This window comes from Sminthopsis crassicaudata, chromosome 1 (assembly GCF_048593235.1).
Source record: "Sminthopsis crassicaudata isolate SCR6 chromosome 1, ASM4859323v1, whole genome shotgun sequence".
NCBI lineage: Eukaryota > Metazoa > Chordata > Mammalia > Dasyuromorphia > Dasyuridae > Sminthopsis > Sminthopsis crassicaudata.
The window spans coordinates 704,429,771-704,456,388 of NC_133617.1; the positions used below are offsets into that span (position 1 = coordinate 704,429,771).

Below are 26,618 nucleotides of genomic sequence, written 5' to 3' on the forward strand. Positions count from 1 at the left end.
TCCATTTCTCTCTAGACCAGATGTCAGTCATGGGCTGGATGTGATGGAGCCTCTACCAGAGGAAGGCAACATGGTACAGGAGGAAGGCCATTAACTCCAGAGGCAGAGAATCTGGGTTCAAATTTTGCCTCTGACACTTTGTATATGTGTGATCCCAAGTGAGTCATTTAATCTTGTTTGACATCAGTTTCCTTATCTGTAAAATGAAGGGGTTAGTCGGCTGTAGCCCTAGATCAATGATTCTTTGGTCACAGGACCAAAAAAACCTTAAAGACACACACTAGTTGGGAACATGGCTCTCTTTCCTTGAAGCTAGTCATCTCCCTTTATTCTTTGTTGATCATTTTGACAAATCAGTGATGAGCCAGGGAGGTGTCTCCTCAATCTTAGTTATCACTGAAAAGAGTGAGAACTATAAGGGGCAATGGGGAAGTTGGCTTTGGCAGAATTAATCTGGTCCCATAGTAGAAGCTGTCATGAAATTAGGCCATTTTTTCATCTAGTAGCTTAATTAGGGTTGTAGCTCCCACCATCCTGGGAGAAGGAAGCTTTTTATTAGTGAGGTCCAAGAGCAGAATTCATTAAGGCTGGCCTGTACTCATTATCCCATCACTGTGAGTATTGAGCAACTTCTTTCTTTTCTTGCTCTGCAGGAAGGACATGTGTATAAGCCAGTTCCTTGGATAGCCCTTCTATTTGGCTAATACCTCTTGAGGGAGAGAATCTTGAGGGATGGATGAATGCTCTGAGGGTATGTGGAATTGGAGGGTCTGGTTCAAGGTGGGGAGTGGAATGTGTCAGTGACCTGAATCTCTTTCCCTGTCCAAGAGTCAGAATGCTCTGGGGAGGACTTGTTCTATTGGCCAGCTTCCTCTCCCTCTATTATTGAGCTACATGCCCATAAAGAAGTGAGACTTGTCCAATGGCATACTCACAAGTTTCAGGGAGCACAGCACACACTGGTCCCCTTATCCAATATCTATTTAGGTTTGGGTTCTTTTTTCTATCCGGAATATATCCTTTATATTCTTTTTGAGTTTGGCACTTCTGAAACGTGCAAGAGAAAGGTCTACAAAGAGACCTGACTGACTTGAATATGTCAATGGATCAGCATGGAATACTTGATGATTCTTGATTTCCTAACCTGCAGGTGGTGATAGGAGATCCAGTTGACCCAAGGTCACCCTCTTCAGAGGGGGCATAGAATTGAGCAAAAGGAAGGATGAAATAAGAAGGAACTGACTGAGAGTCAGTATACCTGGGGTCTAGATCCAGGTCTGCCCCAACTCACTCATTATATAATCTTAGACAAGTCACTTATCCTTTTGGAGAAGACCTCTTTAGGGGTCTCAATTTTTTCAAATGTGGCAGTTAGATCAAATGATATCTAATGCCTCTTTCAGCTATAACATCCTGCAACCTTACGGCTCCTTTCAGGCTATAGATAATTATCTACAGGTGGGGAAATAGGTTTCATTGAATCATATATTTCTGGGACACGAGGACTGTTTTAATAATTAAGGCTTTCCCTGGAAATTATGATGTTTTCTGGTTTTAAACATTTAAACTTGGTGGAGACCTGAGGGATATAGGATCACAAGGGGTGGAAGAGATTATCCAGTTCAACTCCTTTCAAGGTTAAATGACTTGTGCCCAAGGTCATACAGATAATAAGCATCAAAGGCAGGATTTGAAGTCACATTCTCTGACCCCTGATCTAGTAATCTTTCCATTGTACCACATTGGAGTAATCAATTTAATCACCAGTAAATTATATCTAAGGTTTAGATTTAGAACTGCAAGGGATTTTAGAGACCTTTGATATCAACCCTTTATTTGACCAAGTTCCTTACAGATTAGGAAACTGAGTACAGAGAAGTTAAATAATTTGGATTTGAAATTGTATTGTTTCATCGATTTAGAGGTAGAAGGATCCTCAGTAATAATTTATTCCAGTCCCCTTTCCTTTACAGAAGAGGAAACTGAGACATGAGACATTAAATGCTACACAGTAGCAATTGTCAGAGTTTGGATTTAAAGCCACATCTACTGAGGACAATTAGGTGTCTCAGTGGATGAAGCACCAACCTTAGAGTCAAGAGGATATAAGTAAATTTGACCTGGTGCTTACTAGCTGTGTAACCCTGGACAAATCACTTAACTCTGATTGCCTGAAAAAATACAAAAAAGGAAAAAAGAAAACCCCATCTTCTGTCTCCAAATCCAGTCCTCTTCTACTGAAAGTTCCACCCCCTTACCCTGCTCTATTTTTTTCTCTTTTCTTTCTTCTTTTTCTTTCTTTTTGTTATTATTGTTGTTGTTGTTGTGAGGTAATTGGGGTTAATGATTTGCCCAGAGTTAAGTATCTAAACTCAGGTCCTCCTGAATTTAGGGTCAGTGCTCTATCCACTGTGCCACTTAGCTGCCCCTTCCATTGCTTTTCAAAAAGTAACTCATCTAGAGTTGAAAACATGAATGAATTCTGAGATTCATACAAGCTGCACTTGGCTAGCCCAGGCTGAAAGGATCCATTTGGAGGTAGATTAAAGTGACCATTTACTAAAGAAACATAAATGTTTGGGGAAAAAGGTGGTTGATGAAATAAGGAGGACTACACCTGAAAACTATGGATAAAGTTAGTTTTCTGTTCCTGTCTTTTGACCTTGGCGACATTGGAGAAACTTGAAAAGGACCCCAAATTCTCTGGTCTAACATACCACCCAATGTTACTTACAAAGCCCATGAGAGATATTTTCCTCCACTTAGAGCATAAACAGCTTACCTTTCCAGTCCAGCCAACACCTTTCCAGATACAGAAATACACCAAGATCCAGGCGATGGCCAGAGTGATAGCCAGGGGCCATCGGATCTGTCCTGGCTTCTCCAGTCCATCTGTCATCTGATGCATGTTGCGCCTTGAGAAACAGGTCGGGGTGGGGAAAAGAAAGAAACATCTCTGTCATGATTAACTTCCTCCCCCTTTTCCCCATAACCAAGAAGAGAAGGTCAAAGGTATTGAAAGTGGAGTACAGAGAAATGAGGAAGGGATATTAGAATTAGAAAAGAATAGGAATAGGAAAGGTTGGAAGTAGAGATTAGGGTTTGGAAAGGTCCTTCTCTTTAATTCTTCTATCTACTTGATTATTCTGTCTGATTATTCTTTGAGGTACCATCAGCCAAGGAGTTCCTCTCTTCCTCTTGTCTTCAGCCTGCTTTCTTTTCTCTCTCTCTATGTCCTCATGGGGCCTTTTCTAATAAACTCCAACTGTTAATTGGCTCTATAATACCCCCACCATTCCAACCCAACCTTAAATCTTTTTATACATACTTATACATGGCTATGATGTCTCACCTGTTATAATTTGAGCTATTTGGGGGCAAGGTCTGTTTAATTTTTTGGTCTTTGTATCTTTATCTTTAGTGCCAAGCACAGTGCCTAGAGCACAAGTATTTATTTGCTTGATTGGTTGATTGGATGCATCCTCAGCTCCCCTGATTTTAATGATCATCCCTTTGCAGATGACTCTGAGATCTAAGCATCCAACCTCAATCTCTTTTTCTTGAACTGCCATCTTATCACCAACTGCATTTTGGGCATCTCTAAATGGAGGTCCTGTAAGCATTTCCCATTCAACTTGTCTGAAACAGAGCTCTTTATCTTAAACCCACTTCAAATGTTGCAATTTTTGGTTGAGGGGATCATCATCCTTCTGGTCAATTAGGTTTGCAACCTTAAAGTCATCCTTGACTCTTCCATCTCCTTCACATTCCATTCCAATGATTTGTCTATTTATGTTAGTTCTCCCTTCATAATATATCTTGCATCCATTTCCTTGGCAACCATCCTAGTGCAGGTCCTCATCACCTCTTAGATTACAGAAATAACTTCCTAATTGGACTCTTGGTTTACAAGTTCTACTGTGTCCAGTCCGATCTATATATTTTGTTGCTGTTTAATCATTTCAGTTCTGTCTGATTCTTCATGACCACATTTGAAGTTTTCTTGGTAAAGATACGGAAAGTATCTTTTTTTTCAACTCATTTTGCAGATGAGGAAACTGAGGTAAACATGGTTAAGTGACTTGCCTAGGGTCATATAGCTAAGAAAGCATATGAAGCCAGCTTCCAGAATAATCTTTCTGAAACATAAGTCTGACCTTATCAATTCCCTACCCTATAACCTTCAGAGGTTTCCTTTTATCTCTGTGACAAAAAATCTCCAGATTAGCATTTAGAGTTCTTCATAATGTGTTTTTGATCTGCTCTTTCCTAATTATTTAAGATTCACTCCTTTACCCAATCTCTGTTCCACTTCAATAGACTGATTTCTCATTCTCATTTCCCACTTCCACACCTTTGTGCAGCTTTCCCTCAAGGTGGTGATGGACAAGCTCTGATAGATTCTTTCAAGAAGGAAATATACTCTCTTTTCATCTCTGACTCTTAGAATCTTTGGTTTTCTTCAGGATTCACTTCATGTACTATAAACTCCTAGAAGTCATTCCTGATATCCCTAGTATATCATCAGTGTTTTCTCTCCTTCCTCAAACATCTATCTGTTTTCATGTTTCATCATACCACTCTCTGCCCCCAGTCAAATGTAAGATTCTTGAAGGCAGATAGAATTTTTTCTCTTATCTTTTATCCTCAGTGCTTATTAGAATATCTCACACACAGTAGATGTTTAATTAACGCTACTGGATGGAGGGAAAGGCATTCTTCTTTTTTTATTTTTAGTGTAGAGAAATTAGCATATTGGAAAGAGCACTGAGTTTAAGGTCATTCAAAATTCAGTTGCATTCAAATCCCACCACTGTCTAACATTCTATGTGACCTTTAGACAAGTCACTAGGCTTTCATTTTCTCATCTGTAAAATGAATGTGATGAATAAGAGAGCTTCCAAGATCCCTTCTAACTTTAAATCTGTTACCTATAATCTATAGAATTTTTCAACTCTCAGTTTAGGACTCTGGACTGTAGCCTATGAATTTGAGGAGGAAGGAAGTTCCACACTTACTCCCAGAATTCCACCACAGCGCTGGTCATATTGGTGGTGTTTGCGATGCTGTAGTTGGAGAAGCAACGGTCCGTGTTCCAGGAATTTTCACAGTGTCTCCAGGGAAGCGTCTGTGGAGATACAATCAGGTCAGAGACTCACTAGAAACTACATGGAGAGGGCTTGTGGTGAGTCAGGCAAGGTGGAGAAAGTTGGGGCAGTGGCCCTTGTGCTCTGCTCCTCAAAGCCAAGGCTGAGGCCCTAGGGAGGATTAGCATTTTTACCAGTCACAGTCTTGCCTAGATCCCAACAGAATATATTGACCAGGTCACTGCTTAAGAAGACAAGGGCAGTATCATGAGAAAGAGATCCAGCTAAAGGAAATGAGCTGTTTCATCAAGTTTGGCTTTGGTACTGGGGATAGATGATCTTCCCCAAGACCAAGTACTGACCCTGCCCTAGATGCACATCATGGGTATTCTGGTCATTGGCTGTAGTTCGTTGACTGAATGGAGTGATTTCTGCTTTGACTGTATTGAGCAACTGACTTTTAGGCAGTAGGGCTTGGGTATAAGCACCTTTCTTAGAAGGGAACCTCAGTTATGACTGTGTGTTCTTTAGATACACACACACACACACACACACACACACACACACACACACACACACATATATATATATATATATGGAACTATATATAATGATGACTATCATGGGGGGTGTGTATGTGTGTGTGTGTGTGAGCGAGAGAAAGAGAGAAAGACAGACACATATAGATGGAGTGAGAGAGACAGAGACAGTGACAGAAACAGAGACAGACAGGGAAATTGAGATAGAGACACACAAAGAGATTGAGAGACAGAGAGAGTAAGAGACACAAAGAGAGTGAGATACAGAGAGAAGGAAAAAGAGAGAAAGAGAGAAGAGAGGATCTTGACAATTAGAGAGACAGAGAGAAAGAAGGAGGGAGGGAAGGAGAGAGACATAGACAGAAAGAAGGGACAGAAAGAGAGAGAGGGAGGGAGGGAAGGAGAGAGAGAGACTAGAGAGAAAGAGAAAAAGAGAGAGAAAGGCAGAGACAGAGACACAAACAGAGAAACACACACACAGATAGAGAGAGAGATAGAGACAGAGACAGACAGAGAGACAGAAAAAGAGATACACATAGACATAAATAGAGAAAGACACAGAAGTGTCAGAAAGAAAAACAGAAAGAGATAGAAACAGAAACAGCAGGGGAGAAAGAGAGAGAATGAAGAGGGAGAAGAAGAGGAGAGGGAAAAGGAGAGGGAAAGAGAGAAAGAGAGAGGGAGAGAGAGAGAGAAAGAGAGAGGAGAAAAGGGTCTCAACAACTCAAGGGTCTCAACAACTTGAGGGTCTGATGGAATTTCTCAAGGTGGAGGCAGCAGGATGGTGACTCACTCATTCTCTGACACCTGTATGATGAATTGCCCCTGCCTGTAGATGTCCTAGGGGTGGAACTAAGCAGAATATGTAGTTGGTAGTTGCCTTGTCCTACAGGGATATAGTTTGCCTGTTCCCTCCTTCATTTTCCCCCCAACACCAAAATTATTTGTGTAGGGAGCTCACAGTGGGGGAACCTTTTATATCAGTTCAGATCAATGTCTCCTTAGAGAGACAAATGATACGGAGCTACCTGAGACACTAAAAGCTTAAGAGACTTGGCCACTAATGTTTCAGAGACAGAAGGAGAACCCAGGCCCTTCCTTACTCAAAGACTAGCTCTTTATCCAGTCCTGATCCATTGTGCTATTGTTTAGAACTGCACCATTAGGAATGTGTTTGGGGCAAGGGAACTGATGACTGAGGTCTCTCCCTTTAAGGGCTCATTTTAAAATTTAACTCATTTTAAAGTTTATCTCTGGGAAGATGAGAATATTCAACTAATTTACACCAAATTAGGAAAAATAGTTTGAATTCCTTTTCTTCCAGAGAGTGGGAACCTGGGAGTGTTTTTTACATTTATATATCCAACACCATTTCCATTTTTCACTTTGACACCCAAGAAGGGCAGCAGATTACTTTGCATCTATTCTATCTTGTATTCACCTGCTTATTTGCATGTTCGTCCTCTCACTTAGAACGTAAGTTCCTGGAGAGCAGGGATACCTTCTTTTTCTTCATAACCCCTCCTTGTTTGGTCTTGGGCGCCATAGTAAGAATAAATGCATGTTGAAGCTAGGCCCTAAAGAAGAACTGTGAGAAAACACCTTTCCCTGACTTTTTTGTGGAGGTGAGGGCCCATGGGTGTAAAATTTTTTTGTATTGTTAGATTTTTTTTCAAGGTATTGATTGGTTTGTCTATTTTTCCCTTTTTTTCTTTTAAAAGAAATTAATTATGTAAGATTCCTTAAAGGGATTGAGGGAAATTTAGGTGATGTGAAAATGAAATATAGTAATTAAAATGTATTTTAAAAATTAGTGTTTCTTGACTGATTAGGAAGACAATTTATATGAAATAACTTATGTAGAGAAAATACTGAAATTTGAAGAAATGGGATGTATTTGTGCATGTGTGTGTGTGTGTGTGTGTGTGTGTGTGTGTGTGTGTGTGTGTGTGGTTGGAAGAGAGGTTGAAGACAATCTGTGTTAGCCTCTTAGTGTTTTTAGGGTTGAGACCTCCAAGGCCTTATAGGTCTTCCACCCCAACCAGCTGGCTCTGTTTCCTAAAGCAGAGAGCACAGAGGTGGGGAGAGGGGATACTTACTGTGGTGAATGAGTTGTACAGGTAGTAGATGGCCCAAGAGATGATGACAATGTAGTAAATATTGAGCCAAAAAGATAACACGGCAGCAGCCAGCCCTACACCTGGGAGAGGAAAAATAAATATTGAAGGTTATGGGCAAGCATTAGCAGTCTTGTAAGTGTTTCTTTAGCATTCACTGTGTGCACAGGGGATGCAAATACATGTAAGACTGGGCTCCTTCCCTTACAATTCACTTGGAAAGGCAGAATTTGAGTCTTATCTAATTGTTGTTTTCTAGCCCAAGAAAACTGCTCTGCTTGCAATAGGTGATTAGTGAGTGTTTGTGGAATGACTAACATACACAGATAGTAGGTTTGTGCTAAGTAATTGAATGAATACATCCTAATAGAATATTAGCTCGGAAAGAAAACTCAGAGATCAATTGAATCCCCTCCTTTTATAGATGAGGAAATTTAGATGCATGGAAGTAGTTACCTTGCCCAAGGTCATATAATCAGCAGGTCTAGATTCTCTGTATCCTGACTCATAGACCAATGGGTGCTTTTTACCACCCCACTGCCTCCCAACCTTGCCCCAGGACTCCAAACAAGGCCACCTGGTTGCCATTGGAACTTAAGGCACATCCTCTTCAATAATCACAAAGTTTCCTCTTTCCCTCAACTTACCCTTGAACATTGGAGCAAGCTTCCAAACCCCGAGGCCTCCAATAGATGTGTACTGGCCCAGGGAACACTCCAGAAGGAAGAGAGGGACTCCGGCAAAGATCAGAGTAAGAAAGTAAGGGATCAGAAATGCCCCTGTAGAGAAGAGAGAAGAAAGGCAATAGGCACCAAGACCCTGGGAAGGCCACTCACTGGGCAGGACACAGTCATTAGCCCAGTAGTAGAGTGGAAAAATCAAAGGAAGCCTTGGGGTAAGGGATGGGAGGGGGGAAACTAATGGAAACTTCCTGCAGTCTTTCAAGGCTTTGTGATTTCTTCCCTGTGGATGTGTCCTTCACTGAACAGATGGTCTTTGTGAGTTGTTGGGGCCAAAAATTTAATCCCCACCCCCTTCAGTAGCTAGCCATGAGCTGCTCTGATCTGGGCCAGGCTGGCTCTTGGATGGGACCATACATCAAGTCCTAATAGTTTGGAAAGATCTGTGGAGTTGGCATCCCATTGGCCTAGCTATCGAAAACCTAGCTAGATCACTCTCTGGATCACAAGGCACCAAACTAGGATTTTAGTAAGAATTGTGAGAGCTGTTTAAGTAGTGAAATGGTGGTGTTTAATGATCCCCTTATCTCTTATAACATTGTGTGTGTGTGTGTGTGTGTGTGTGTGTGTGTGTGTGTGTGTGTGTGTGTGAGAGAGAGAGAGAGAGAGAGAGAGAGAGAGAGAGAGAGAGAGAAAGAAAGACCCTGATTATAAAGAGAAGTCTTATACTTCTTTTCAGAATAATGTCTTTACAAAAAATAAAATACAGAGGTTGCAAAGAAAATTGATAATTTTGAAGTATAATTATAAACAAATGAATTACTTGAAAGACAAATTCATAGCCCACCCCCCAAAAAAACACTCACATTAATTTAATTCTTTCATTTTAGAGATGAAGAAACTAAGATCCAGAGAATGATGTGCCTTGTGCAAGACATAAGAGGAAAAGTTGGAATGTAAACTGAGGTTTAAATACCTTCAAAACTGGAATTCTTCTCACTACACTATTTCATTTGTACATTTGATGGTTTGTACCATCAAATGGTTTGCACAGATTTGTACATCTTTGGTATAAAAGGTAAAAGACAGGAAATGGGGCATTTCTGATAGATTTCTACTGAAGGTCACACAGTGGACAAACTAGAACTAGAACTCAGACTTTTCTCCCAAAAGGCTACTGATTTCCTGCCTCCATTTCCCTCCTTTCTTTCTTTTTCGGAACCTTTGAGGAATATAGCTGAGCTATCTACTGTCCTCTTCTCCCCAGTCTGTAGGAGACCACATTCACGTACCACCACCATTCTTTCCACAAAGATAGGGAAAGCGCCAAACATTCCCCAGTCCTATGGCGTAGCCCACACAGGACATGAGGAAGTCAAATCGGCCTTTCCAGGTGTCCCGGTCAGGAAGATCCGTTGACTTCTTCTTCTGTACTTTTACCACCAACGTCTTGGGCTTGTCATTGGTGATGGAGGCTTCACTGACCTCAGTGGAAATCTGCCCATCTGCAATCTTGGTCCCATTGGTTGCCATGTCTCTGGGTTTGGATGGGGAGGCCCTGGCAGATGGACGGGAGATATCAGCCCCAGTCCACGTGGACAGCAGCTTTGCAGTCCTCTGTCACCCAACTAGGGAGTCAAAAGTTTGCTGGGATCAATGGAAGAGAGGGAATGATGGGGATAGTCAGAGTGCAAAGATCCTGGAAGTGGGTCTCAGCTCCTAGAAAATGCAGAGTTGGGATTTAGTGGAGTTGTCATTCTACATCTCTTCCTTCAGTGAAACATGAAAGAAAAATGATTGTCCTTCAAAGCTCAAATGGAGTACATAGACTGTGAAATGATCTCAGCCTCTAAACAGAATTAACTTGTTGACCATGCATTAGTCCCAGAAAATTTACCTCCTCTTTCTCTGATATTCATCATGTCTATTTATATAAGACAGCTTCCACTGGCAGACCATTCTAAGCTTGACAAAACACTTTGCTGTAGCGCACCTCTGTTAGAGAGGTAATACAAATACTCTTATTCTCATTTTGCCGATGAGAAAGAAAGAGCTTGTTATGGTTATACAGCTTGGAAATCTAAGGGTCAGAATTTGAACCTATCCCTCTTAACTCCAAGTCCAGTTTTTGTGCTTCACCAAATGACATACATGTTTTGTAATTTAGTGCATAAGAAAGGGTACCATCATCATAATCATGATGATTATGATAGTTACCATTTATATAACACTATATTATATAAATTTGGAAAAAATGTCTTGGATGTATATATTACTTTTAGCACAGTGCCTGGCACATAGCAGGTAATCAATAAATACTTTTTGACTTCACTGATCTCCTCTGATATACAACATCCCTGGCAGGTAAATGCGATTACCATCCCCATTTTACAGGTGAGGAAAATGAGATGGGTAGAGGGCAATAACTTGCCTGTGGATGCACAGCTTTTAAGTTTATGGCAGGATTTGAATGCAAGTCTTCCTAAGTCCAAGTTCAGCTATACCACCCACTTAGTTAGCCACATAGATATTTAAAGCAGAAGTTGCAAACTGTTTGGGTGATTGACAAAGGCTAAATTAATTTTATTATATGGTATTATGCTATGCTATACTATATTATATCACATTATATTGTATCATATTATATCATATATCATATTGTATTATATTATGATTTCTTTTCCCCTCATCCTGAACTTGCATCAGCTAAGAAGCCGGGGAAGACAATTCATGAGCCTAACTGGATTTCTAAATAAGATGTCTGTGATACTTTTTGCAAACCTTAAAATGCTTGCTAAATATTAGCTGTTATCACTGTTATTTACTTAGGGATATATTTTTGCTTATAGACCAAAAAACACACTAGATACTTCTAAATATCACAGGTTAGAGCTGGGAGGGACTTTGAAGATCACTTAGTTTTATAGATAAGGAAAGGAGAGCTTAAGTGACCTGTCCAATATGGTGCAGTAGCAAGAGACAGTATTTGATTTGAGCCAAAGCTCTCCCATCTCAAAATCCACATCTCCTTTTGTTTCCTCCTGATGACTCCCTCTTGTTGCCCCACTGAGTTCCTTCTTCAGTTACCTGGAATATCTGTGTGGTCAGTCTGCCTGGGTGAGGTTCCATCCACATGTATTACCAATATCACTGTGGAGAGAGAAGAAACAAGCTGTAAGCAGGAGGGCGGGGGTGCCAGGGACCAGGGAGCCCTGCAGCAGTGCTTGGAGGGAAGAGGGGAGGTAGGGAATCTGCCAGCCCTTTCCAGCAATGAATAAGTGCCCAGCTGATCTCCCCAAGAGGAGGGCAGTGTTGATATCCATGCATCATGGAGCCAATACTGCAGGGAGCTGGAGACATGCAATGTGCCAGTGTTGGCTGTCCTCAGGGCAGAGGGCAGATGGGTCAGTAAGGGTGGAGATGAGAGAAGGATGTTCCATAATTTTATCAGAAGAAAATGCAAATGATCCAAGGAGCTCTCAGCTCCTCTGGGGCCTCATGAAGAGCTGCTGATTTGCCATAGATGACTTTTTAAAAAAATTTTTTTTTCTCAACTATTTTTTTTCAACATTTAAACTTATGGAACCCACGCAGCAAACTGTGAACCCCGAAGCAGTCACGTCAGAAAAGATCCGGGATCCAGGCTCATCTCAGTCCAGCCAAAGCATCATGAACTTTCTGCCTGATGCTTCCCTCCCCAAGATGCCCCTCAGCTCAGCACTGCCAAATCACAAAAGAGCGGCTGATTGTGAGGTTTACTTCCCCATACTCAAGGTCCTCGTAAGCCCCTCCCTGCTCCCCATGCGCACATTGCTATGTGAGATGGACCCCACAATCCCCAGTTACCTAATGCCATAGTCTCTTCCTAGAAGCTGAGAGCTGGACGGGAATGGTGGGCGTCTGTTTGGAAAGCACTAGCTTTACATCACTTGGCTCTCATCCTCAGAGATGACCTCATTCACTTTCAGCCTTTCCTATGTTTTAGTCTGGTCTCAGGACCCAGAGCGATATCTTCTATGATGATCCACATGATCAGTCAAGGAAAGACTCCCTCAACAACCCAACCCATTGGATAGTTGTTTCCTATGATGAGTGAGAACCACAGGATCCAAGAGGCCCCATCTAGGTCTTAAGACTTGACCTTTATTCTCTAATCCAACCCCTTTATTTTAAGATCTTTCGTTGATTCTCATCTTTTCCACCACAATCATTTCCCAATATAAATACCCATTTATAACAGAAAATTTGTTAGGCAAAAACTTGGCAACAAAAAGTCATGTTTGAGATCATATGAGCCATTCCAACTTTTAGAAGAGGGTCTTTCATCATCTTTTCTTCTTAATCTGAGTTCAATTGCATTTTAATGTTGCTTTCAGTTGTGTTACTGCAGTCACTGTGTATGCTATTCTCCTGGTTCTCCTTATTTCACTCTGTATCAGTTCATAAATTCTTCTTTTGTATTTTCAGATCTTTTATTTTAATGATTTCTTATGACATAATAATATTCCACTGCATTAATATACTATAGTTTGTTCAGTCATGTTGTAACCATTGGACATTCCACTTTGCTTCCATTTTTTCCTTTGACAAAAAGTGTTGCTACAAATATTTTATATATTCAGCCTGATTCAGTTCAATAAATGATTATTCCAAGCCATTTAACCCTGTTTGCCTCAGTTTCCTTATCTGTAAAATGAGCTAGAAAAGGAAATGTCAAACCATTCCACTTTCTTTGCCAAGAAAATTCCAAGTGGAGTTCAGAAGAGTCAGAGATGATTGAAATGAGTGAAAATAGCAAAAATATATCAAGAATTGTGCTAAGAAGTGGGGATACAAATAAGAGAAACAAAGGTAAGGAGCTTATCATCTAAGGAAGAAGATAATACCCCCAAAAAGCTGGATGCAGAAGCATCTTGTTCTTTGGAGATGAAACCAGGCAGAACTGCAGATATAAAGTGAAGTGAGTTGAAAGTCCAAGTTCTGCATTTATAAAGAAAAGTTGGGGGGGGGGCACATGGTATTCCATCTCCAACTCTTCAGTCAGAAGGGAGAAGGGAACTGGGGAGATGAGATCAAGGCTTGAGTTAACAATATGGTGATGTTTATATCTTGAGAGGAACATTGTGTTCCTTGGAATTGAAAACAGGCAGAGCTGCAAATGGAAAGGGGAGTGAATCCTTTCTTTCTTCTTTTCACTTCTCTAAGTTATGCCTCAGCACTGGAATCAGAGTCAAAGGATGTATAGCTTTGCATTACCCCAAATTGTCTTACTCGATAGCTGGACTAAATAATAACTTCATCAATTGTATACTAGCATGTCTGCCTTCCTATAGTCTTTCTATCTTTTATTATGTTTGCCAGTTTGATGGGCAAGAGTTTTTTTTAAAGCTTTTCTATTATTAATAATCAGTAATTTTTTTCATATGGTTGTTGATTATTTGAATTTCTTCTTTTGAAAGTTGATCATAGTCTTTGATCATTTTCTTATTGTACTTTCTTACTTTAAAGATAAGGAAACTGAGTCCCAAAATGAAACTATGACTTGTTAAAAATCACATAATTAACAAAGATCCTCTAGAATTTTAGAGAACAAGAATTCTTTGAGTTTTCAAAGTTTCAAGGTTTCCAAGAGCTTTTTCATGATACAAACACAATTTTATCACCATCAATTCCCCAAAGGAGAGAAGATCTGAAAGAATAAGGTCATAGGCACAGCTGAGATGTGAATTTGTCTGACTTTATCACACCCTAGAAGAAATTTCCTTGAAGTCTTTAACTGATCATGCAAATGCCTGTCACATGATGGTATGTCTTACTAAAATAATACTCTTATTTATTCCCATGAACAAGTTAAGAAAAGAAACAAAGTATTACTCACAAATATTAATGAGTTCTTTAAAAACTGTTTATATTTAGCGAACATTAGGATGTTACTACAACATTTGTAGGGAACATCCACCCTTGTAGTAGCCCAGCCTTTAACTAATAATTAAGGATAATGGAGATGTCTGCAAAGGTGATATTTGGGATACAAGACAACATCCAGTGTTAACATAGAATAGACTAAATTGGCAGGGTTAGAAGTGTTTTGACTAGATTAAAGTTAGCAAAAGGAATTAAATCCATTTTGTAGGATCATTGCTGAATTTATTAATTTAGGAATTATTTATAATTAATTAATATAGTCTCAGAGGATCATAGCTACACTCCCTTTTTACCTGAGAATTTTTTTACATAATTCCAGGTTTATAAATCAAACATTTACTGATAATAAATCATAATTTTGAAACCTCCACATTAAATTATGAGAATTCCATATGGATTCATGAAATATAGTTTAAAAAAGCTTTGGCAAAAAGGAAAGCATCCTAAATTCTACTCACAAATTGCACTTATTGCTTTTCCCTTGGTTTAGTTGCCTTTTTTATACAAACTGAATGCACAAATGGAGGACTTTGTATGGAAGGTATTGAGTGCGACTTCCCAGAAAATGAATTTTGACTTGGAAGAAACAGCTTAGTAGCAAGTTGTTTTGTCTCCTTCATTGAGCTCTTCTGCTCTAATATCTTTCTTAGAGTCCTTTGAAACTCCTGATTCTTTAGTATTCTCTCAGATTTTTGCTTCACTAACACCACTGTCCACTTCAAACCCCAGGAGAGATTTAATTTCCTCTTCTATTTCACTTGCTTCGATTTGTTGCTTGTGAGAAGGAGCATTGGGTCTGATGCATTTTGAAGAATTCTCCAGCTCTAAAGTCTCCAAATCTCTTTCATTGAAAGAGATTGTAAATTTAATTTTGAGCTGCAAGTAGCGGATTTTAAAATATTAAATTTAAAAGAAACCCCAGTGGTCATTGGACTGAACCCCTTTCATTTCACAGATAAGAAAACTGAAGTAAACAAAGGTTCCCACCTAGGATCACACAACTTGTCTGAGGATGAATCTGAATTCAGGTTTTCCTGACTTTAGACCAGGGCTCTATCTACTGAGCCACCAAGCTACTATGTTTCAGATCCTGGTTTTGCTACATGCTATTGAATAAATCATTTCTCTCTGGTCCTCAGTTTCCTCAAATGAAGTGGTTGGATTCCATGACAACTAAGCTTTCTTCCAGCACTAAAAACTAATTTTGTAGGGAAATTTAAAATCCTGAAGGCTTCCTGCACAGTGGAAGACTTTTCAGATGAATTCTCTTTATAATGCATTTCATATTCTGAATGATGCCCTGGGGAAAATGGGGAAATCTGTTAATTACCAAATTCTGACTCTGCTTCCTCAGGGTAAGTATTATAATTGTTCTATAACAGACTGGCTAAACCATCCTCTGGTAAGTCTGTGGTTCACCTCAAGAACAAAGGTGCCAAAGGCAATTAGAAAAATGTCTTTGTCTATTCATCAGAGGCAGTTCAAGTTCAATCCTGGGTTGGAATCCTATTTTGCCACTGAGTTATGTGATTCTGAGCTAGTCATTTCCCTGCTGATAAAGTGGGAATCGAAGGGCTGGGTTTGAAGATTCAAATCTTAAAGGTGTGACCTTGGACAATTAATATAACTTTTCTGGATCTCAGTGTCTCCATGTAAAATATGAGACAGTAAGGCTAGATGATCTTTAGGGTTCTGCCCCAGATTCAATTAAATGGTACAGTGGATAGAAATTTGGGCTTGGAGTCAGAAGAGAACCTGATTTCAAGTCCAGTCTTAGATATACACATCTTAGCTGGATGATCCTGGGCAAGTCATTTACCTTGATCTGCTTCAGTTTCCTCATCTATAAAATTGGGACAATAATGGCACCTACTTCTGGGGTTCTTTTGAGGATCAAATGAAATATATGCAAAGTGCTTAATGAAGTGCTTGGTATATATATTTTTCTCACTCATATTTTATTTTCCCAAATACATGTAAAGATAGTCTTCAACATTCATTTTGGTAATACTTTATGTTTCAAAAATTTCTCCCTCCTTTCCTTACTCCCCCCCCTTCCCTAAGATAGCAAGCAATCTGATATAAGTTAAACATTCAATCCTTTAAAATATATTTCCATATTTGTCATGCTGTACAAGAAAAATCAGAACAAAAGAGAAAATAGCATGAGAAACAAACAAACAAAAATGGTGAAAAATACTATGCTTTGGTCCCTATTCAGTCTCCATAGTTTTCTCACTGAATGTGAATGGTATTTTCCATCCCAAATCTATTAGAATTACCTTGAATTACCACATTGTTGAGAAGAGCCAAGTCTGTCACAGTTGATCATCACATGATCTTTTTGTTATCAGCCCTTGTTGTATAATAGGTGCTATGTAAATGCTTATTCCTTTCTGTTTCCAAATCTTAATCTCAAGGTCCTTTGCCTTAAATTGGCGATTTCTCACATAGCCTTTTAATTTATGAGCAATTTATGGTACTTCCCCACCTCCACATACCCCCATGTATAATTCCTGATTGAGGTAATATAGGATTAAGAAAAGTCAGAAAGCTACTGAGCATTCAGGAAACATTTTAAATGAATTTGTTTCTTATTATGTACTATCTACATATATTATTATTGTTTTTCACATACATAATCAAGTTATTTTTTATTCATTCCATAAGAGTATGACATATATTGTACATAATATGTTGGAGCTAAATACAAGCAGTAATAACACATATAAAATGCCTACTATATATAAGGAGCTGAACTGGTTGTTGGGAAGTCAAAGACAGGTGTTGAGCCTCTGTCCTCAAGAGAGAGACCTGTATTACATAGGGATCAAAATGACAATAATTGGCATGAATATGAATTTGTTGATGATATTAATTCCATTTTACAGATGAGGAAATTGAAGCTGAGTTGTTAAGTGACTTGCCTAGCTGTTGTTGGAGGCAAAGATTTTAACTCAGGTCTTCTTGAGTCCAAATCCCACTGGGATCCTGAGTCCACAGGTTTAAACCTATAAGCTTCAATTTTTCTTATCTGTCAAATTCCATTTAAAAACAAAAAAATCACTGAATCTTTTGCTCCTCTTAAGGATGGCTACTTTTCTGAGGCAGGGCTTTGTGCTTCAGAGGATAATAGGGCTTATAACTGGAACTAGAACTTCCAGGCCATCTTGTCCAACTTCATTTTACAATCTGTCAAATTTATGTCTTACCTTCCTCTCTAGGTTGTTGTGAGGATTGCATGAGATAATAAATCATGAAAGCACTTTGTACATTTCCAAAGTTACCAGAGCTAAAAGAGTCTCAAGATGTCAACTCATCTAGAATCGGTCAGTTTTATAAACTTGGGCCTGGAATAAGGAATTGAAGCCAGATAAGGGCAGAGATAGGATGTGGGCTCTGCATTTGTAATTCCCTAGTTGAGAGTAATTTTTTCCATTTCAAAAAGACATGAATTTGTAAACCTCCTCAAATATTTATTAGCTATCATATGACTGTGGCACGTCACTTAACTTCTCTGCCTCAGTTTGATTACCTACTCAGGGCTGTTGTAAGGATCAAATGAGATAATGTGTGTAAAAAGCCTTGCAAACTTTAAATAGTATTTATAATTACTATTATATAGAATGAAAGAAAAAAATTTAAAAGCTTTTATTAATCACTTATTATGTGCTTAGAACTTATAGTGCTAAGTTCTAGATGTCACGAAGACAAAAAACAAAAACAGTTTTTGCCCTTAAGGGACTTCCATTTTCATGAGAGAGACAACATGGAACTTTCTGATCTTGGAAGAATCAAAATTGTTATATAAGGTAATGGAAAGACACAAGAGCAGGCGGTGTGGGTGGGAGTATATCAACAGCAATAATAAGTAGAGATAGAGTGGGAAATAAGCACTTAAATGGCAGCCATTATGTGCCAGGCACATTAAGTGCTAAACACTTAATAAATATTATCTCATTTGGTTCTTGCTATCAGTAAGATTTATCATTGGAAAAGGTTGGACAGTTGATGGGTAACGTAATTTGAGGGAATGATAACTGAAGGACAATCTCAGTTCAGCCTCAGATGCTGATATTGCCAAATGTTTAAAGATTTGAGAGAGGCAATCCTTTATAGAGGACCCTATGGTGTTCTTTATAGGATTATGTAGTCCTTTATAGGGAACTTTATGGAAGGACACAGCTAAGCACACAGTAAGGCGAGGTGTGGAAGGGTTCTGCAGGACTCTCAAAGATAGGATTCACATTAAAGATCCTGGCTCCATCAGAGGAATGAAGATTATAATGATGAGACATTGATTGACAAATACTGCAAAAACAAATGTGTTTCATCAGGACTGTAAAAAACGTCCAGAGGACAGATAGGATTCAGGCAATTCCATTTCGAAACAAAAAATTCACAGTATCTTTTGTTCCTTGAAAGCTGGCTGCTTTTCAGAGGTAGGGCTTTGTGCTTTGGAGGATAATAGGACTGAAAACTGGACTGTCTTCCAAGCCATCTTGTATAACCTCATCTTACAGATAAGGAAACTGAGATACAGAATAGCAAAATGACTTGCTCAGGATAATACAGTCAATAAATACCTGAGGCAAGATTTTGACTCAGGTTTTCCTAATTTCAAGTCCAATTCTCTATTATCATATGTAAGCAATAATACAATGTCCTATATTCCCTGTCAAGAAGACCAGGTTACCTCTAGAACCCTTTTTGGCCCTAAATTAATTTTTCTGTTGCTGCAATCCTCTTCCAATGTAGCCCATAAGGATGTCCCTTCTATGCTCCAGCCTTTCTTGGTCCCCTCAGGTAGAAATTATTTCTCATTTCTAATGTTTTCTTTATATTTTCCTTGTCAGGATTCTTTCCTTTGTCTGCATCACATCTGATTTCATTTGGGTACCAGGGTGCCCATTTCAAACTCCTGGTAGATTTTAAACTCCTCATGGACAGAGCTGTGTTCATCTGCCTTTTGTAATAGAATAGAATAGAATAGAACAGTAGACTCTTAACAAATGTTAGTTGAGTTGAATAAGCAATTGGTGAATGAATGACCTTGACCAAGGTCATCGAATAATCACATTTTCTTGATAAGGGGCTAAACACTTGATTGGTGAAAGTACCTTAGAATTCTCCTTTTTCTCTTTTCCTAGAACCCTAAAGATGTGAAAGTTCCATTCTTGGTTCAGAAAACATTTATTAAGCATCTTCTATGTGCAAAAATGAGCAACACTGGGTAGAATGTTGGGTCAAGTCAGAAAGACTCATTTTCCTGAATTCAAATTTGACCTCAGATATTTTCCTAATTGTATGACTCTGGGCAAGCCACTTAACTATATTTGCCTCAGTTTTCTCATCTGTAAAATGAGTTGGATAAGGAAATGGGAAAGTAGTATTTTTGCAAAGAAAATCCCAGTTGAACACAACTGAAAAATGATTGAACAACATGTGTAAAAGAAGCATTTTGGGAGTAGTGAATATAGAGATAGCAACAGAGTTAAGAAAATCCAGATTTGAGTCTTGCCTCTGACATTTACCAGCTATGTGACCTGTTTGCCTCAGTTTTTTCACCTGTAAAATAGGGATAATGATAGCACTTCTAAAGTACAGTCATGAAGATCAAATGAGATAATAATTATAAAGCACATAGCATGGTGCCTGGAACATTGTGTTATATAAATTTGTTGATGTTTATTATTATTATTATTATTATTATTATTATTATTATTATTATTGGATAGAGAGCTGGCAGCAGAGACAGGAAGACCTGGATTTACATCTTACCTCTGACCCAAACTGGTTTATGTGACCCTAGGCAAGTGAGCTGATTTCTCAATTCTCTAGGCAACTTTTGAAGGAAAAAGGGAACAGGTATTTAATATATTCTAGACACTGTGCTAAGCACTTTACAAATAACTCATTTGATCCTCACAACAACCATGGAAGTTAGGGGCTACCATTATTTACACTTTAGAGATGAGGAAACAGACTTATAGAAGTCAAATGACTTGCTCAAGATCACACAGCTAGTAAATGCTTGAAACTGGATTTGAATTCAGTTCTTCCTGAAACTGGTTTCAATGGGCTTTCCTTCAGTCAACCTAAGGGAGAAGGCGCTCATGGACTAGAGACATTGGAACTGCCTAACTCCTGTCAACCCACTCTTCCCATCCTGAAGGTATGGACAGAAAAAAAAATGTCACATGGGGAAGGAGTGCTAGACTTTGAATCAGGAGAGATCTTTCTTGAAATCCTGCCTCCAAATCTTATTTAGCAGCATGATCATGGGATGAATTATTTAATATCTTTAAGGCTCACTTACCTTTGTTTGTAAAATTGAGACAATAATATCTACAATTCTTCCTCACGGTTATTATGAAAGTTAAATAAAATCATATGTAAAGCATTTTGAAAAGTACCATATGGTATATAGCATCTGTTTAGTTTAATATATTATTTTTATATCGTTCTGATACAGTGACTTGTCTTTACCCACACTGAGACAGAGATCTTAACTTAGGTCTTTTAACTCCAAACCTAGTGTTTGTCTCCCTACCTCATTTTACTTTTTATTCCACACTACTCTAGGGAACACTTAAAAGTCATCTGATTTAAGGGGTTCTTCTCAGGACTCCTACTGCCTATCATGGTGCCTGAAATTCTAATATTAGAGATTCATTCCTTTGAGGATAAAATGGAGTTTTGGTTTTCTAAATCTCTTTAAAATGCAAATGGAATGATTTTTTGGGGGGAAGGATAATGTCTTAAGCTAATCAGCTCTCCTCAGGGGGATTAAGACACAAAATGGAAATGGAAGTAGAGGCTAAACTGCTGATAAACTGTGGGCTCCTTGATAATAGAACTGTCTTTTGCTTCTTTTTATATCCTCAAAATTTAGCACAGTGCCTTGTTCATAATATTGACAGAGGAAGCTAGGTGGTACAGTGGATATGGGCACTAGGCATGGGGTTAGAAGATCTGCATTCAAATCCAGTTTCAGACATTTATTTGCTTGTAACTGGGCAAATCACTTAACTTCTGTCTGCCTCAGTGTCCTCAAATGTAAAACAGGAATAATAATGATAGCACCTATCTTCCAGGGTTCTTGTAAGGATCACATGAACTATATGAAATTATAAATGTTTAGCATAGTACCTGGTATACAGCAAGAGCTGTATAAATGTTTATTATTATTATTTCATCAGGCAAGCCATTTAATTTCTGTCTTTCACGATTTCCTCAATTGTAAAATACAGACCAAAATAGCACCTACCTCACAGGGGTTGTTGTGAGGATGGAGCAAAGGATTTCTAAAGGACTTAATCCAGTATCTGGCACATAGTAGGTGTTTAATAAATTTTTGTTTCCTTCCCTTTATTGACTGACTGAATTCACATTAATTTTTTTCATTTGTTTTGTAATTTTGTTTTCTTTTAGTGGTCCCAATAATCTCACTGATAAACTGCTAGTGGGGGGGGGGGCTGCTTGGTTACTGTCCTCTCACTGTGTAACCCTATCCAAATAAGTTCCCTGTGCCTTTTATTTTTCTCATTTGAAAAACGGGGTGGAAGGTGGAAAGTCACCAATCTAATATTGCCCTTGCATTTTTCAGATGAGTAATCTATAAAGCCCAGAAGAATTTTGAACAGGGGGGTCTCTGAAACCATAGGCAAATTTTTAAAGAAGAAACCACACTTTTTAATAGATCAAATAATTCCCACTTATACATGCTAAGATATTTATTTATTTAATATGGAATAATTTATTACTTTATATTCAATAATATATAACAATATGTTTAATAATAGATTATAGAATGCAATCATGATTACCATGTCATATTTCTCGCACATCAGTCGGCTATTATTAAAGGCCTACTTTGGTGGAGATGAAGAGAGCATTTTCTTCACTGATGCTCATTAATGGGTGTGATGGAACCAGTTGAACAAAGGCAATTGTTTCAATTTTCAGTGTGAGCAATTGCTCCTCAGAAATCACAAAAGCTACAAATTAGAACTTGATATTTTTGTATATTGTCTAGACTTAAGAAAGTTATGGGAAAATGTTAATAATAAAGATCAAACTTTAAAGTGAGAGATGAGGAAACAAACTTATAGAAGTCAAATGACTTGCTTAGGATCACATGCTAGTAAATACTGGAAACTGGATTTGAATAAGTGTGTGTGTGTGTGGGGTGTAGGTAAATTCTCTCCACTCTCCCAGAAAGCTGGTTGTTAAATGTTCACTAGCAATCCCCTTGATGGTGCAACTACTATTATGTGGGAGCTCATTATTTCCTAGTCATTTCTAGACATTATTTCCTAGTCATTTCTAGACATTATTTCCTAGTCATTTCTAGACATTATTTCCTAGTCAAAGGGTATTCACCTGTTTTTAACTTCCATTTCCTCTATAAAATAGGTATAATAATAGCACATATTTGGGAGGGAGGGCTGTTGTGAGAATGAAAAGAGATGCATGTAAAATGCAAAGTTAAAGTGCTGTATAAATGCTAATTATTATCTAGCCCTGTCTCCTTATTTTATTTGAATTATTTTTCCCTAATCAATAAGCATTTAGTTTTAATTACCACCCCCCTGACAAGGAAAAAAAAGGAAAACAAAAGCCTTGTAGTAAATATGCATAGTCAAAGAAAACCAATTTCTACCTGATTTTCAAATCTTTTAGGAAAATGAATCTTAGGGAGGTCAAATGCCTGGAATCACACAGGGAGTAAGTATCAGGGACCATATTTGAACCCTAGGTCCCTGACTCCAGATCCAGCACTATCTCCATTGGATAACTGCTCATTCCCACTTTATTTATGAGAAAACTGAGACTTAAAGGATCAAAGAGATTTGTGCAGGCTGCTAAGAGATTTGTGGCTGCTAAGAGCCACATCTTGTGTCCAGATTTCAGTCATCTTGCTCTAAGGCTCTTTCCACAAGACCCTCAATTTACAGATGAGGAAACCAAGACCCACAGGGTTACAGGATTTGCCCCTTTGTGGAGAGGGGCATAGGAGAATAGGGAATAGATGGGATCTGAGGATGTACGAATTTGGTTTCTAAGGTTGGTCTGAGACTCTGCTGGGGGAGTTATTGAGAATTTAGAGACCCCTAAAACAACAGAGCTAGAGAGCACGTTGAATCTGATGCCATTTTTGTAACACAAGAAGCTGAAGGCTGGGAGAGACAATAAGTCAGCTGTAAGTCAGTTAGGAAGGGGACTCGGCTCCCCTGCAGCCCAAACCAGGACCTCTTACAAGATTTGGCAGTGATGAGCCAGAGGGAGGAGAGGGAAGACTCATTCTGAGGAGAAATGCTCATGGAGGATACTTCTTGGGTGTCCCCCAGGCTAACAGAAGCCCCGAGTGTGTGTGGGTGTTTGTGCATGTGTGTGTTTTCCCTCAGTGCCTCTCACAATCTCCCTTTGTCTGTGTGGCACTGGAACGATGTGACCGGGGGCATGGGCAGAGCGGGGGATGGACACATTCAGGAGAAAAGCTCCAGCTCAGTTCTCTCTTTGTCTGGGGCTGGGAACCCTGGCTCAGGACCAGCCCATCACAATGCAGAGTGAGTGGGGGTGACAAGGGGGCACCCAGGCTTCCTCTGCCCCAACCAATGACTTGGCAAAGAGGGAGAACCCGGGGCTCGTGTGGAAACATGTTTGTAGCAACACCCCGGCTCATGCCCACGATGCCACTGCATCTAGTATAAACCATCTGAGTTTCCTTTTCAGACACTTAAATGGATCTTGTTGATTTGAGGAGGAGATCACAACCCATCTGTGCCTGCTCATCCTGAGTGGCTCTTGTCCATGTTTGATTTAAAATATTTTTATTAAACAAGAAGCAGCCAGCTGGCTCAGTGGATAGAACTCTGGTCCTGGACTCTGGGAGGACCTGAATTCAAATCTGACCTCAGAAACTTACCAACTTACTTTGCCCTGGGCAAACCCCTGTTTGTCTTAAACCACTAGAGTAGGAAATGGCAAACCACTTCAGGATCTTTGCCAAGAAAATCTCTTGAACAGGATGGATCACAGAGTCATGATTACATGACTAAACAAACACACACACAGAATACACATCTTTATCAACATCCCCCTGGGACTTCCCCCTTAACCTCCACCCCCTAAAGAGAATCCACTCATTAATCACCTCATTAATTAATTAGTGACATAACATGGAACAGTGGAAAAAATGCACCCATCTGGGGCATAGTTTGTGGGCAATTTGCTCTGTGACCTTGAGGAAAGTTATTCACTTTTTTGAGCCTCAGTTTCTAATAACATATTCCTCATGTTCCTCTTCAAGTGGAAGGATTCCCAAGGGACTTTTCTCCAGTATTTTCTGGCTTTCATTCTCATATCTTTGGGTTGTTAATATACTATAGGAATCACCATTTACAAATGGTTTCTGGTGTCCCATAGTACTGCACAGTAGTGTCCACAAGTATTACAAGATCCAATTTGCCCCAACACTGGATACTGGAGTGATGAAAATTGGAAGAGAAAGAAAAAAAGAAAAGAAAGGAAGAAAGAAAGAAGAAAAAAAAGAAGGAAGGAAGGAGGGAGCGAGACAGGGGGGAAGAAAGGAAGGAAGGAAGAAAAGAAGGAATAGAAGGAGAAGGAGGATGAGAAGGAAGAGGAGGAAGAAGAAGAGGAGATGGAGAAGGAGGAGAGAAAAAAGAGGAGAAGAAGAAGTAGGAGGAAAAAAGAAGAAGAGGAAGAGAAAGAGGAAAAGGAAAAGTAAGAGGAAAAAGAGAAGGAGGAGAAGGAGGATGGGGAGGAGAAAGAGAAGAAGGAGAAGGAGAAGGAGGAACAGAAGGAAGAGGAGGAAGTGTAGGAGAATTATTCAATCTCTATAGGAGCAGGGGCAATTTCCCTTTTATATCTGTAGTAACTAGCACAGCATCTGGCATATAGTAGGTACTTAATAAATCTTGTTGATCGATGGTCCTTGGTCATACAATGACTAATTGTCAGAAGCGGTGAATCCAATTTTCCACTTCCAGGTCCAGCCCTTGAGCCCCTAGATAACTATGGTCTTTCAAGGAGCCTTTGCAGCCAGCAGAAGCCTGGTCCCCATCTCTGGTGAAAGGCTCCTATTCCCCCCAGAGGAAGCCCTGACCTGCCTTTGATTATTTTCTGGATATATTTGGATGAGTTATGTCATGTCACTATTGCTACCTTGAGGTCACTGTCTCTCAGCTTCCATCTCTTTATTGGGGGTCACAGGATTGATCATTAGGAAGAAAGGACACGTTTTGAACTGAGGCAGAAAAACCTCAGTTAAGGAAGTTTGTGAGGAGGTCTGTTGCACTGGTGGGAGATTAACCTTGTTCCTTCTCCCAACTAGCTGTTGAAACAAGGGCCTCTGCAGAGTCCCATCTTGGTCTCCAAGTTTCTCTGTATCATAGTGGAACTATCACAGGACCAAGAGTTCAAGGGGCCTGGGTCTTATTCCTAATGTTGCCATTGGTCTTGCTGTGTGATCCAGGGCAAATTGCTCCCCTTCGTCAAATCTTAATTTTCCTTCTCTATAAAATGAATCAGGGAGTTACTAAGTTCCCTTCCATCCCTGTTCTCTCTGGGGATGATTTGTCTCTAAAGCAGGAGTTCCTAATCTTTTTGAGGGGTCCGAGAAAACATAGGGACCCTTCTCAGAAGAATGTTTTTAAGGGCACAGGTTTTTAAGCACATGGGTTTATAAAGAAACAAACTCCATTGCTACAGTTATCAACATTAGAAACAAAAAAACAAACAAGTTAGTGAAGCTTTGCTCCAAAGACTGAAGGGAAGGCGAGGGAAGGTAGACTTTCCAAGGTGTGATGGGAGGTAGAGTGGCTAATTTGTATGACTTGGAGGCTGTGTTGCAACATGCTCGGCAGGTGTTGGCTTCCAGATTGGAGCCATTACCCCAGGACAATATTTGCCCCAGCAGGGCCTTGGTGCTGGGCTGCCTGACCCAGCATGGCAGTAGTTTTGGATAAACTGCGCTGTGCCAGTCTAACACCTAGCCCACTCTGGCACCTGTGCCCTCCATAACGCAGGAAAGACTCAGTTCCAGAACTGGAAAGCTCAGAATTCACACAGCGGCCACGAGCTCAAGGAATTGCTTCACACTTGCTGAGGCTGGCTTCGTTCGTCCCAGATGAAGATGGGAAATGAAGCATATGATGACAGAGATGGTGATGGGATGTCCTGGAAGATGCTGAATTTGGGATCTCAAGGGATGTGGGTTCAAATCCTAAGTCTATTAAACAATCT

General features: G+C 39.5%; 1 protein-coding gene across 1 annotated transcript in view; it reads right to left on the reverse strand.

Annotated features, from left to right (window-relative positions):
- The window catches only part of SLC6A1 (solute carrier family 6 member 1), a 58,120-nt gene that overhangs the window by 13,485 nt on the left and 18,017 nt on the right, over positions 1-26,618 (reverse strand). Inside the window, exons 2-7 of the mRNA XM_074283906.1 lie at positions 11,511-11,573; positions 9,716-10,142; positions 8,391-8,522; positions 7,726-7,826; positions 5,019-5,128; positions 2,783-2,915 (exon numbers count right to left, since the gene is read on the reverse strand). Of these exons, the coding sequence (XP_074140007.1) occupies positions 2,783-2,915; positions 5,019-5,128; positions 7,726-7,826; positions 8,391-8,522; positions 9,716-9,956 (717 nt within the window). The 5' untranslated portion in view covers positions 9,957-10,142; positions 11,511-11,573. The remainder of the gene's footprint in view (positions 1-2,782; positions 2,916-5,018; positions 5,129-7,725; positions 7,827-8,390; positions 8,523-9,715; positions 10,143-11,510; positions 11,574-26,618) is intronic.